General features: G+C 42.6%; 1 protein-coding gene across 2 annotated transcripts in view; it reads right to left on the bottom strand.

Annotated features, from left to right (window-relative positions):
* Positions 1–15,443, bottom strand: part of ACOT12 (acyl-CoA thioesterase 12) — a 76,486-nt gene that overhangs the window by 9,591 nt on the left and 51,452 nt on the right. For both annotated transcript variants that reach the window (XM_088457906.1, XM_088457907.1), the window contains exons 12-14: positions 14,869–14,952; positions 8,963–9,096; positions 4,328–4,456 (exon numbers count right to left, since the gene is read on the bottom strand). In XM_088457906.1, coding sequence (XP_088314032.1) covers positions 4,328–4,456; positions 8,963–9,096; positions 14,869–14,952 — 347 coding nt within the window. The remainder of the gene's footprint in view (positions 1–4,327; positions 4,457–8,962; positions 9,097–14,868; positions 14,953–15,443) is intronic.

Raw genomic sequence — 15,443 nt, 5'->3', positions numbered from 1 at the left:
TAATGCTGCAGATTATGGCAGCATAGATTCTTTCCTCACGACACAATCTTAATTTTAGTGCTCTTTCTTGCCTTCACATTCCTATTTATCATTAAATATTTGCCGAAAACAGACACTTTGCGGGCAACCCGCAAATCATATATGCCTACCCTCCCGGTTTTCGCAGGAGGCTCACGATTTTTCGGGTAACCCCCCGCAACTTCCTAGTGAAGTGGGCAGAATGGTGAGAATATTAGCGGGGATCAGCGGTTCTGAGCGTTGGGGGCAGGGCCTAATGACGCGATTCTATGAGAGTCGCGTAATTTAGCTCAGCCCCTATTTTAATTATGCATAATCACTGAATTCCCATGAGGGGGCGGGGTTTAACGACGCAATCCGGCTGCCCCCGTCCCAAACTCCGCCTACCTGCTTCACCTCCCTGGCCTTCTTCTGGGGAGGAAGATTTAATAGTCGGCAAGTATGCCACAAACATTAAGGGTTTCCCAGATTACCTATCTCTCCGATATCTGCCATGGTCCCTCCATTTCGTCCGCATAGGTTTCTATGGGTGCTGCTGCATTTACCAAGCTGTGGAATGTGAAGCCGCGCATGCAGGGCTGTAGACAGCTGGCCCGGGCCCCATTACTATGAAGGTTGTGGCCTAATCAAGGGAGGCATGGAAAAACACACTATTTGGGGAAAGGGCGATGTGAGCCCCTCAACCTGGCGCAAGTCCAGGGGGGGGTTTCAGTGTGATCAGTCCCTTCTCCCATAGGAAGAGGAGACTGCTGCTGCTGCTACATAGCGGCAGCAGTCTTCCACTGCAGCCAAACAACACACAGCTAACAGATAAGAGGGGGGGGGGCTGTTTGTCGGACACAGGCCCCTCCAACACATAATTAGTACCCGCCACCCCCTCCAGCAGCTCCACCATTTTGTGAGTGACAGCAATCTCACTTTGGAGCTCATTCAGACCTGATCACAAGATGCGGCCGCTCGCTAGCAAAAAGGGGCCGGATATTTAAATGAAGCGCTCGCATTGCGTCGCGTAAGGACGCCCTCTATGTCTTAGCGAGCTACGGCCAAGTGTGCTCGCTAGTGTATAAAGACGCCCCCTTGCCACCCGCAACACAACTCATCTCCGGGAACTGTAAGATTAAATCGATAACATCGAGAGCCATCGGAGCTGCTCACAGCACTTGGGGTTGGCTTTCCCAGCCGCAAGCACTGCTGTCAGTGCGGGCTGAAATACATGCAGGTGATGTGTACAATGAAGCTACTTTGCTAACTATGCACGCCCTTTAAATGGTGTTTTGGTGGCCTGACACGCCTGCGTCCGCAACACCACTCCCTCGTTTACAAGCACCTTCCCCTGTTGCCACCCACAAATTGCACTGTCTGTCACTCAAAGTAGTGACCTGATAGTGGCTTACAAACAACCAAAATTAGATCGCAAAGACTGGCTTGTGCACGCGCACTGCGAATTATATGCATGCACAGACGGGCGAAAATCGCTCACAGCAAGTGAGCGCACCTTAGCGACCGGGTCTGAATCCGGTCCTCTGTGAGAGTGCTGAATCTTCAGTTAACCACAGGGTGTGATTGCATACCATATCTGTATTGTGAAAGGAACACCGCCATTAAGGCGCCAACCTTAATGATTGGAATTTCATTGTTTTGTTTTTTTTAGTTTGAGCGGCACAAATTCAGTAGGTTTTGTGAAATTTATGGCCCATTGTACAAAAAGATAAAGAACTCCCCAGCCTTAAACATACTAGAATTAGGTCTTGTTTTAAGAGAGGCAAGAATATTAAGGACTGGGTAGTCCATACAGATGTCACGTTGGCTATGAGATATAAGGAGAAAAAATGTTTAAGTAATAATAGCTGTTACAAATGCACGGGTTTGTGAAAATATGAAATTAGGTATAGACTCACCTGCTCTAGCACATATGTTGTTTATTTGGTAAAGTGCCCGTGTGGTTTATGCTATGTGGGGAAGACCATGCGCTCGTTCAAAGAGCGCATGGCTCTCCACAGATCAGCAATTAGATCTGCTATTGGTGGTAAGGGTTCGGAACAACCGATTGCTAAGCATTTTCTGGAAGCCAAACACGATTTGTCGAATTTTAGACATATGATTATTGATCACATCCCAGATGACGGAAGACGGGGTGATCGGCATAAAAAGCTGTTGTGTTTGGAAGCCAAGTGGATCCATATTTTGGATACAGTTAAGCCTAGGGGATTAAATGATCAATTAAATTTGAATGTACTCCTATAAGAAGGAGGGGGTTTGAATCTAATTTTTTAGAATATGTAAGTAATGGAAGGATTGATGTCATTTTTTCTAGCCTATTAGAGTGATAATGAGGGCAAATTATTTAGTGTATATAAATGGATGTATAAGACAGGAGCTAAAATTATTCCTTATATGCAAGATTGTACAATATGTTCACTTTGTATGTTTTATGTATATTTTATATTTTGCACTACAACGGGTATTACTGCTTGTTCCCAGCCGACGGGTCTCCATGGTTACCAGGACGCTCACATGGCCAGGGGGCGTTACGAGAGGAAACCGGAAGTTGGACATGTACAGCGGAAGGGAACAGGCGAGATCCGGCCGCATGTGGAGCAGCAATGGGTATATAAGGTATGTGTTTTATATGTATGTTATAATGTCTGAAGACGGGCTATTACAGTCCGAAACGTTGCAAGCCATGGCAGCTGTGTAAATTCTTTTCAAATTCCACTGAGTGCCGCACATGGAGGAAAATATTTATATATATATATATATATTACATATACACACACACATATATATATATATATATATATACACACATACATACACACACACCCACCAAGCTAACCTGCGCTATAATTGTACACAGCTGCTCCCTTCAGTAAGTCCTCTGTTAGTAGGACCACTCAAAAAAATGGATACAAAACAATCTTTGGGTTGTGGCAGTTGGACAAAGAGGCAGAAGGACTTAAGTTTTGTATAGTCTATATTCGATGATTAAGACATCAGACACATCACAATATATACATCAATTGTGAGGTTATATATCAATTGATTCTGAAAGTCGCCTAGAACACTGTCATACTATGACCTTAAGTAAGCACATTTATTCTGAGATCTACCCCTGATGAAGTCTTGGTAAAAGACGAACTGCGTAGAGTTTGTGAATGGTGGACATTGCACTATAAACATTCCCCTCATTTGGAAGGTGTATAGAAATCTATTTTATCTATATAGTGGATGTTGACATATCATATTCATGCAAGATCAGTTGTCCATCTGCGATTGTAAATTTTTAATAAAATCTATTTTAATGTTTATGAATTATTAATATTGGCCTTTGGGCCTATCTTGGGTGTTTTCTGGTATAAGGGTATTTTTATAGAACCTCAAGGACGACGATAAACAAGTTCCATCGTATGAACTTATTGACCGGTTCTGAAAAACAAGCACAAATATCAGCATTTACGTCCCTAAAACGAAAAGAATTGGAACCTTTAAGCCCTGAAGGGACTGTAATATACAGTATAAAGAATAAGGACTGTCCATATTATTAATTTGTTTGAAGCGCCCCGAAAGTAATTGAGATATATATATATATATATATATATATATATATATATATATAGATATATACACACATATACACACACTCGTACAAACACTTTCTAAATTTTATATAAAATACACCATTGATTGCACCAAGGACTGACCAGCAGGAAATTACAAATACATCATTATAATACAATAACCTACTATATAAGCTTCCCCGACAAAAAAGGACCACCATTAGCTCAATCCAAGCAATATTCATAATCTTCCCTGTAGCTTGTAAGTAGGGTGGTAAACCAGACGAGTGATTAGCTCCCAAAGGTTAGTAGGAGCATGCAGGTATTAGTCAAGACCCCAGCTTGGGTTGGGAGGTGGCACTTGATGTTAGTTATCTTATCCAAGCAATAGGCACAGAATGTGCTCTCAGGTTAGTTTTCTTTTGTAATGGCCATTTGCATTGCGGGCACACTTTATTTACTAAAGTATAACACGAAACTCCACCTTTTTACAGAGCTCAGAGCATCTCACGGGTTCCTCGCTCTGAACCAGGCTGTACGATCACTCCATATACCAATATTCAGAAATTAGAGGCAGGACTAAATTAATCATTTACAATTAGAATGAAGTCTCACCACTGCCCGCAACTTGCAGGCTATGAAGTTTGAACCATTGTGTTTCTTAAAGAAATACCCAGAATGGCTTTAGCTAATTAGGTGTACCACATAAGTACAATAATGTTACTTTTGGATGTATTAATAGAGTAACTCACCCATTTTTACATGGAAACCTCCGAGACATCAGCATGACAAAATCCCTGGACTTGCTTTGCTTTACGGGTGGGCAGGTTATGCAGTATATTTTGTCATCATCACTAGCAGATTCAACAATCTTACAGCTCCTGCAAGTGCAACGCAGGTCATCATCTTTAGGAAGAGCATCAATTGTAAAACGTGTAAAAGCAGGCAGCAATGGAACTTAACCATAAATATGTATGTCGTTACCAGCTATGTATGTTGTTACTGCAGGGCATGTACAGTATATCGGCCAAGTGTCCACTAAATTCCAGATATGGTTTTTATAAATAGACACATACAAATGGACAGCAAACAAACTCTATGCAACAACTAAGCGGCTAATTTTTATTCCTAAAACCTCACACTCCATTTGGGACTTTCCTTTTTTTTAGCTTTAAAATAGCATTAGGTCTATCCCAAGTGTTTGAATTCCCCTACCGACATATTTGGGAGTTTATTCTACCCAACAAGTTCTTCATACTCCGATATCCCCTTAACCTACTGTCCTCTAGCCTTTGTACACATCCGCTTGCTGAAATAGATCTCATCTGCTGCTGAATGTTCTGCTACAGGTTGGAGTCTCCCATATCCAAAATGCTTGGAACCAGGGGTAGTTTGGATAACGGAATATTCCATATTTTGGAATAATTGCATACCATAATGAAATATCTTGGGAATAGGACCCTAATATACACACAGAATGCATTTATGTGTTATATACACCTTATACACACAGCCTGCAGGTACTTTTATACAATATATTCAATAATTTTGTGGCTCAAACAAAGTTTGTGTACAGAAATGAAATTCATTTATGTTTCATATACACCCTATACACAGCCTGAAGGTAATTTTATACAATATTTTTAATAATTTGTGCCTTAGTCAAAGTTTCTGTACATTGAACCATCAAAAATCAAATGCTTCATTAGCTCAGTCATGCCAAAAAAAGTCAGTATTTCGGAATATTCCGTATTTTGGAATATTTGGATATGGGAGACTTGACCTGTATTTTACGTTAAGACTTATGATATGATATATATGAAAGCTTTCCTCATATTCCCCCTCTGTAAGCTGCACATAGAGGTCATGGTGTCTTTCCTGGCATATGTGTGACGTAAATCATGCACCATTTCATTTACGCTTCAGAATGACACAAAGGGTTTGATTATGAGTAGCGGGCAGTATCAATGTGGTACACAGTGGAACAAGGTTTTTCGTTTGCGCATGCATTTAAGTTGCATCGCACACATGTTTCCCGATTTGTACTTAGAGACACAAATCAAATGTAGATGTACAGTAGCAGAAATGTGGAGGGCGTTCCTGGATGCTGACTGGGAGGTAACAGGGGAGTGGCTAAAAAGACTCAGATGTTACGCTTTCACGGGAGTGTCGCAGGAGTGACACGTGTTGCTAAAAGCAGTTGGGTACAAAGACGCTGAACTGTTGAGATATGAGACCATACTGAGAGAAACTGCACTTGTCATAGGGCTGGTGAAAGTTTCGATGGTGCTTCTAAAGACGCACCAGATGGTAATGCAGCGTCTATAGATGCTGCAAGTGGGCATCTCAGTCCTTGCACATTTGGAGGCACAGGTGTACACAAGGAAAGGGCTTTGTAGCGACATTAGCATAAAGATGAAGATACGACTTATGAATCCCTGGGAAGATTCACTGTGTTCAGGTATTGAGAAATAAGGAACACAAAAGAGTTGAAGGAGATTGGGTAGGAAATGCTGATCTATGGCCAAGTTGCAGCCTTGAGTGCTGTGGTGAACAAGCATTTGAGATGTAAGAAGATAGTGCAGCCTTGAGGGTTGATGTGTACTTGGCTGGGATGCGGCCTAGTAGCCGTGATGCGGCTGAGACAGCAGTGATGTAGTTACTAAAGTCCACTCAGACGCAGCCATGCGACAGACTGCTGTGATGTAGGTACTAAAAGTCACTTAGACGCTGCAGTGCGGCTAAGACAGCCGAGAGGTTGGTAAGAAAAGTCCACTTAGACACTGTAGTACGGCTGAGACTGCCGCAATGTAACTAATCAAAAGTCCACTCAGACGCCACAGTGCGGCTGAGACTGAAATGATACACACTGGACAGGAGATACTGGAACACACCACGAGGATGATCTCCACACACGGAACCGGAAGACACGTACTAAACGCTATAGCCGACATCCGAGCAGGGACTCAGCGAATGTGAAAAAGGAGAGAGCTCCAATCAGGAGAGGGCGGAGATGACGGAGCAGCCAGGTAGGAGGACCTCACGAAGTAGCAGCCTGGCATCCTAATCTCCTAGCAACGGGTCTGAGAGGGCCGCCCAGAGCACTGTTGTCAAACAAGACGCAGTGGCAGCTTGTGACGACTGCTGCAAAAGACGCGCCTGCGGCCAACTGTGAATCAGGCTCAGAGATTGTTCATGGAGAGAGAGTCCAGAACGGAACACAATATCCTTAGTGTGCTCTCACTTTTGCCCTGTGTAGTTTCATCCTACCCTTGCTTCCATTTCATCTTCCTGGGCAACCAAACCTTACCCATTATTTCACACATCAGTCATTTCCATTTTTGTGCATTAATATTCTATTCATCCTTTGAATTGTGATGCCCAAGTGCATTCAATTATAATCCATGGCATCGACCTGAAGTTGCAACACTCCATTCTTTTAATCTACTTAGATCAGAGGGTTTCCGATTCCAATCCTTAATTACTCCCAAACAGGTCATATTTTCTGGATATCTATGTGAAAACAGGTGGGTTAATTACTGACCCAGCCAAATACATTAAAATGACCTGTGCATGATTAAAGAAATTCTGAAAACATGACACGTTGAAGGTTCTAGAGGTTTGGAGTTGAAAACCCCTGACCTAAATCATCTTTCTGGTCCTTTCCTGTAACATCTGCTGCCTTACATAGGTATATGGCATACAGGCCTGGATTATAGGCAGGGCGGACAGAGCGGTCGCCCAGGGGCCCCCACACATTGGGGGCTCCCACATTCCCGCAAACATTCTGGGCCACTCTGTACCCTCTCTGGCCGGCTCACGACAGCAGTCACTGATGGACCGTGGGGCTGCCAAAGCCCCTCCCCCTCGCTGACATAATGCCATGATTCACGAATATATGGGTAGGGGGTTGAGCCTAATGCTGTAAATTACCCACCCCCATCAGAAATCTGATGCCGCAACTGCAAGTCTGCAACAGGTAATGTGTGCTCGCTCTCGGTGTCCGAATTAGCAAGGATCACAACTGCGATTACGCACACAATCGCCCGATCATTCATTTTGTGCACGTATCGCAGTGTGCGTGCACTCCACTGCAATCAGGACTGCGATCGCGGTAACTACATAGACCCATCGCAGAGTGATTGACAGGAGGTTCTCTTTGGGGGTGGTCGGTGAAACGCAGGCATGCCAAGGAGTTTGAATGCAGTTGCATGGGCGTGCATAAATTATCCACTGCGATGTCATACGCAGATTTTTGTACTCATAGCGTGCAACGAGGTTAGCAATTCCTGAGTAAGGTCAGAGCTTGTGCAAGCGTGCGTGAGGCTGCGATGGTACTCGATCTTACCGATTGTTTCGCAGTCTTGCTAAGTATTACGGATGTGTGTGCTGCGACAGCATATCGATCGCAGAGGATTAGTATATCATCACAGTGAGACTGCATGCGTAATCGCTATTGCATTCACAGTTGTGATCCGTAATGAATCAGGCCTTCTGTCCCTCCCTCTCTCCCTTTCGCTCTTCCCTCCCATCCTCTCTCCCTCCCTTTCTCTCACCCCTGCCTCTCTCCCTCCTTGTCCCTACCTTGCGACTCTTTCCCTCCCTCTGTCACTTTCCCTTACTCTCTTCCCTCCCATCTTCTCTCCCTCCCCCTCACAATTTCTCTCTTGCCATGTCCCTCTCGCTCTCCTCTTCCTCTCACTCTCTCAATGGGGGAGATTCAATTCAACGAGAATTGAACAGCGCCGGGAGCTATTCAATTCAGTGTGCTGTGTGGTCGGAGAATGCCGGTTATCGCGCCTTAATAAGGTTGTTAAGGCGTGGTAACCAGCATTCTCTGACCAAAGTGCTGGGCGCGCGGCTGTTAGCACCACGCTATGTAGAAACACAGCCGCGCACCCGGCACTTTGGTCGGATTTCTCTTTGCATCCTCAGAGGGGTGCAAGAAGAAATCCTTAGCGCGCCCAAACAGCATGGTGTATTGAATAGCTTCGGAAGTCCCTCCCGTCGCTATTCAATAGCGTGTTAAATTTAAGTCCCCCCAATTTCTCTCTCCCGTCCCTACAGCCCTCCCTGTTACTCTCTCCCTCCCTACTCAAAAATCTGCGTTTGCCCCTATCCATGTACTAGATCATGTCCTCTATGCTGGTGGGAGTCTGTTCCCAGCAGTGTTGCGGACATGAAGTAGTATGCTGCAACCTTGTTGGTCACTGGAGATAAGATAGTAGTTGCTGCGTGCAGCCGTGGCAATTTTATTGATAGGACCCCCACAACATAGTTGCCACGGGGTCCTCACAAGCCTTAATCCAGCCCTGATAGGATATCTTTTAAAAAACAAAATACTTCACAAAGACAAATATGATCAAAGAAAAGCCCAATGTGCTTACAAGTAGTGGACATCCCAATGTGGCCGCAGCCCAAGGTCAGAAAGCAGTAGATAAGCCTGAGCGGCTTGTACCTTCACTTGCATTTCAATCTTTATTGATAGAATGTCATTTTTTTCGTGAGTAAATACTCTGACCTGAAAGAACACAAAAGTAATAAAAAGGGTAAATATAATACAGGTTGAGTCTCCCATATCCAAAATGCTTGGGACCAGGGGTATTTTGGATATTGGAATATTCCGTATTTTGGAATAATTGCATATTATAATGAAATGTCTTGGAAATGGGACCCAAATATACACACAGAATGCATTTATGTGTTATATACACCTTATACACACAGCCTGCAGGTAATTTTAGACAATATTTTTTATAATTTTGTGCATCAAAAAATGTTTGTGTACATACATGAAATTCATTTATTTTTCATATACACCTTATACACACAGCCTGAAGGTTATTTTATACAATCTTTTTAAAAATTTGTGCCTTAGACAAAGTTTATGTACATTAAACCATCAAAAATCAAAGGTTTCATTATCTCAATCATGCTGAAAATATTCCGTATTTCGGAATATTCCGTATTTCGGAATATTTGGATATGGGAGACTCAACCTGTACACTACTTGTACTGATGTCCGAGTTTATTTCTGTATTCATTCCTGGGTTTGCAAGAAAATGTCTGCCCCCGTCAATACAGGGCACAGGGTAGCATCTGTCAAAGATAAACAAGGATTTAAGTACGGATTCACGCTTATGCTCCGTAGAATCTTTTAATGCGACCACAGTAGGTCTTAGAAGAACTTTAGCCTCCACTGTTGGAGGTATCTCCCATGGAGCCATATCCTTGGGATAAGTAAACTTAAACTATTTAAGCTTTCAGCAGGTTTTATCTGGTATAGACCAGGCTTCATCCAACACATCCCAAAAAAAAATGCATGAATCAAGGAAAGGTTAAAACCGGTTTCTTTTTTTTCTTAAATAGCCCTCCAGCAGCTGTGGAAGAATAAAGCTGGCCACACATCTAAAGATTATCTGTCCAACCAGCCAACTAGTTGATCGGTTGGAATGAAAATCTGGTAAGGTATGAAAGCAAATGACAATCAGCAATTTGCTCCTAAATGCTGGAAAATGGACAAAAACTGTTGTTTGACCAAATAGTTTAGATCAAACAGTTAACAAACGTGTCTGACGACCATTATCATCTGTTTTCTGGCATTTAGGAGCAAATTGTTGATCATCATTTACTCCCATTCCTTACCAGATTTTCATTCCAACCAATCAACAAGTTGGCTGGTTGGATGTAAGTTGGTCTAGTGTGTGACCAGCTTAAGGCTCCTCATCCTTGATTTTCAGGGTCTGGCGGATGGCCTGGGTAAGCTCAGTAACTCCCAGAGTACAGAGAGAACTATCTTCTCAACTGGAATGGTCCAGCCACTGCTGATCCAACACCTTCCCTTCCTCTATATAAAAAGGGTAACGATCTCACTTGTGCTCCAAATTGTTCAATAACAAATGGATATAGCGTTTGTTCTCTTCAGCAACGAAAGCATCCATATATGTAAATAAGGAACAACAAAAACACCACAATAGTGTAATATTGTCAACATTTTCAAAATTACGATATTGTGATCGTGCAGTCGTTTCGCAGTCTGTGCTGTGCCTACACTGAACGTTCAGTGTAGGCACATCAATCATCCCCTAACATGCTCAACCTGATGTTATAGTCAGGTTGTCCAGCATGTTCCGGCGGTGATTGATGTAGGAAACGACCAGCATTAATGTGCACGATTCATAAGCAATTGAATAATGATGTCGTTATCGTTCAATCGCACTTAGAAATCGGCAAGTGGATGTGCGCCCTTAGTTTGGCAGAGTTTGAAATGGCAGTTGGTGTATTTGAATTTTGGACTCCGCTGCAGCCCCACCTCTGGAGCCGCCACTGGTAATTACCGTTTGTATTATAATCCTGGATGGTATGTTGTTTATTTTTATCACCATGCATGCTGGGACCTATTTTGTCCTGGTTGGTCATCTCCATTACGTCGCTATGACACCCATCGCTAGGAATTGTGGGCGCAAGCTGGTCTGGCCACCTGGTACCGGACTGAGACGATGCACGGAGATGACAGAATGGAGCCCAGATGCGGCTATGTGTCACCGCTGGCATGTGATGTGCGGTGCGCATTTTTTCTGTCCCTTGTGGAAATGGCGTCTTCCGGGGTTCTGGACAAGTGGGGATATATATTGTAGAGGTGGGTAAGAGTCCTTATTGGCTCCAAAGGTATGGTTGCTAGGCAACTGCAGCTTTTTTTTAGCCTTGCAAAGGATTATGGGGGCTCTCTCACAGTTCAACACTATTGCGGTAACCAGAATATGGTGGCTAAGAGAATTTGTTCATAAGAGTGGCGAGTTATTTCTACATACCATTTAAATTGTAGAATGTTCGATTTGTTCAACTCACTATCCATTATTGAGCTTGTATATTCTGAACAACATGCTCTTTTTAACAAGATAATTATATATACTTTTAATATATGGGCATTTTAGTTATTTATATATATTTGCACATTATTTCATTTTTTAGCCTATTTTGTACTGACACTCGTCTTGAAAAAGATACTGCATTGCGTCGAAATGCGTAGAAAGGTATCTAACATAGGTATATGGAAGCCTGACACATGATTTACTGAATGTTTAAATACCCAGGTTCCATCTTTAGTAATTATTTCAGCTATATGGTACAGCTACTTATAACCTTTGTTTTTATTTAATAATATATTTTATGTTTCATATTTTATACTACAATTTGGGTGCATTTTTCCCTATTATTCCATATTATCGGAGGTGTTATGGAATCACCAACCCCACTTCCCATTTGCTGATCATTGGGAACCAAAGATACCTTTATGTGCTTTGCACCAACTTGTTTGAACTACGCATTCATGTAAGAGCCCACATTGCCAATTGTTCATAAATTTGGTGTCTGGATTGGGATCTTGGAAGCTTGATCTCTTGGAAAACACTGTTTTCATCACTTTCCTTTAAACTAACACAGTTGGAATTTTGAAAGTGTTGACAATATTTCACTATTGCGGCGTTTTTGTTGTTTCCCATTTACATTTTCTTATTTACAGATATGAACGGTTTTGTTGCTGAAGAGAACAAACTCTTTCCCCATCCGTTGTTGAACAATTTGGAGCGCAAGTGAGATCGTTACCCTTTTTATATTGTGCATATTTATATAAGTTTGGTGACTTATTCTTGTCATCTTTGTTGCTCTGGAGTGCAGCGCCATTGGTTTGGATACATATTCTCATAATTCTACCTTCCCTTGCTCTGCAGCGGATCCCCCTGAATCCTCATTTTCCTCAGTGAAATGCAGCCCCAGCCAAGCTTAAGACAGCTTCTAATGATGAACAGACCTCATTTGTAAAGTCAATGCCGTATCTATCGGATTACAAACTCTCACAGAATAGGGGGATGGAGATGGTGAGACCTGCTGCAGAGCTACAGGAAATGCACTTACATCAGCCTGGCTGCGAACATCTCGCACTTATTTTGCCAAGTCTACAACGGACTGAGCCATAACTGGACGAGCGCTGCCCAAGCACCTCAGCTTCACAATCTACACAAAGGGCCTCCTGTTCCTTGCTGGGACCTGCAGTTCTACTGTAAAGACAATGTTTATATACTCTTCTTTTCTTACACTACACTTACACTATCAACCCTCCACCCACCGACCAGGGGTGCCCTGGAGAGGGGGACTCCTTTATTGAGGGGGTCCCCAGCTCCCCAGGGATCCCCGGCCTGGGCTGACTAGCGGTCAGAGTTAATAGTTCAGCTGGGGCGCACGGTGAAAGAGCCCCCTGGCTGTGGAATTAGTCCCCCGCTAGAAAAAGTTTGATGCTGGTTCTGGATAATACAGGGGGACCCTACGCATTTTTCCCCCAGTATTTCCAGAACCAGATCAGAGCCCAGTGCTAGTTGCTCAAAGTACGGGGACCCCTACGTCGTTTGCCCCTCGTATTTTGCACAACCAGCTCTGTGTCACTAAAGCCTGGGGCTGGTTGCGCTTTTGGGGGAGGGGTCACGCCATTTTTTTTTTTACACAGGTTTATTCATTTTTATTAGACACAGATGCACGGACGGAGATCCGTCGATGCATCTGTTTCTTCATGCATGTAGCACGGAACTCCTTGTTCCATGCCTGCAAGCATTGTATCCGGTCACGGCGCCTTATGTAGAGTCGAACTCTCGTGAGAATCCGACGTCAGGAGGATGACGTTCGGCCTCGCAGTGGGTTCAGAGTCAGGCGAGAACACCCAAGCCGCGGCTCAGGTGGAGTCGGATCCCTGATGTTTGGAGCGGTTCGGATTCTGTAGAATTACTTAATCCCTAATATAAAGGAGGGGGAGTTTCAGTGAATTCACTTTTTTTAGTGTCTACTCCTCGGCCCCTCCCTCATATTGCAGGGTCAGTGTTCCCCAGATAGGACGAAAGAGGAAAAAATTGTATTCATATTAATACAGTACAGGTTAAATTTTAGGTATTAAATAAAGTAGAATGAAGTTAAACCTTATCAAGAAAGATAAATGAATCCCAACAAAATACAGTATGCAAATACATTATGTTGTTTGTTTTAATTAATGGAACTGAAAGCCCAAACCATTTCACTTTTCGGGCAACTTTCAGGTCACCTTTGTTAGTTTTTACTTTAGTAGCAGATAAAAAATAATAAATAATTAGACTCTTGTCTGTTCAGAAAACTGCATTTTAGGGGAATTAATAAGATGCAAAACTGCTATACAACCAATAAGTATAACCTCCAATTAATACATAATTTTTTAAAATGTTTTTCCCAAAACTCTGATTGTTTGACCCTCAAATCATGTTTTACACTATATTATAAACAGTAAAAACTCATTAGGGCTAATATTTCAAGTGTGAAACATTAAAATAATAAAATAAATAAAACTAATCTGGCTTATGTGTACCTATCTATATACATCGTACTTTTGCATATTGTTTTATCAAGAAGGGTACTTATTTAAAATTTCAGAAAAAAATGCAACTTTAGTTCAATGGAGTTTAAGTTTATATTTCATGTCTTAAAATCCCTGCATGGTCATAATTTGGTTGCTGATCCTTGACAAGGTCATAATTCTTGGCTTACGATTATTTATTTAATAAATAACTACATGTTTATGGTCTTACTATTAGTAGTGCTCCAAAGAGTTTGGGAAGTGGATTTTTTGCTGAAGAAGATCTTTTCTGTGTATTCACTGCAGCTAGCAATACCCCTTTGCGCACACAGCCTAAATACCCAGGTTTTTGCCGGTGTACGCACATCGACCCAGGTTTAGACTATGTATGAAAGGGGCCCTCCCAGGTCGGAATCCTGGGTTCGTGACCCTGCTCAGTAAGCAGGGTTAATCCTGGGTATGACCCGGGTCGTCTTTAGTCTGAATGACATAACCCGGGTCGCAACGACCAGGGTAATGAATAAAAGGCTCCGATTGGCTGGCTCAGTGGTGCTTGGATATGACATCATCTCCAGTTATCTAGTTGCTGGCCAGTATGGAATTTATGTCAAGAATCAAGTTTCCAAGTACACATGCCTCTATGGTTTGTGAAAACTTTTGTTTTTTTAAATGTGTGCCTTGTTTCATGTTTAGCCAATAATATTCTGTGGCCCTCACCATTCATGCATCATGCTTCATGGAGTCTGTTTTCTCCGAGGATCAGCGATATTATAGTCTTTGGGCCTTGCCGTGATACTTGCCTATATACATTATACCTGCCGAAGTGGATCAATTAAGTCTCCAATAGTGGATGTGGTGAGGTTTTCCTCTCGTCAGTTTAGTAGGAAATTAAAACCATTTGGTCTGAAATAGCTGCAAACTTACATTCTCCATAGTGTTACTCAATTCCCATCCATCATTAGCAGCAAGGACAGTCAGGGTGGCCACATTATTGTAACCAAGATATGCCTAAAATAACATAAGAGACAACAGATACATTCAGCTCAAAGTCTATAGGTTAAATCATCTGGTGGATACAATAAATGTAGGTAATATTGTGAGGGTAGGATACCATCCTCCACATAACACCAAACTTCTCATCCACCGTACAACCAAAGGCACAGTCACCTAAACGCACACCCAGCTCTACATACAGGTTATCTGCACCCCACCTCCTCTCCAGCACATAAACAATCAGTAGATACACCAAACAAATGCGTTTAGACACAAATGAAACCTTATGACATTTAAAACAGCTGACACTATTGAGGGATCCTGCTTACCCTCAAAAATGGAAAAGGCAAAATGTATATGGTGTAGTGTCTGCGCTGATAAATGGAATATGTAAAATTATATAAATAAAATAACCCAAGAGCTGCATTCTATGTAAAAATACATACACTTTACCAGTGGCGTAACTATAGAGGGTGCAGGGTATGTGCTTGCTATGGGGCCCGGTG

The sequence above is a fragment of the Taudactylus pleione genome, unplaced genomic scaffold, assembly GCF_031769625.1.
Source record: "Taudactylus pleione unplaced genomic scaffold, aTauple2 ptg000792l, whole genome shotgun sequence".
NCBI classification, from domain to species: domain Eukaryota; kingdom Metazoa; phylum Chordata; class Amphibia; order Anura; family Myobatrachidae; genus Taudactylus; species Taudactylus pleione.
This window is presented reverse-complemented; position numbering and strand designations above follow the sequence as displayed.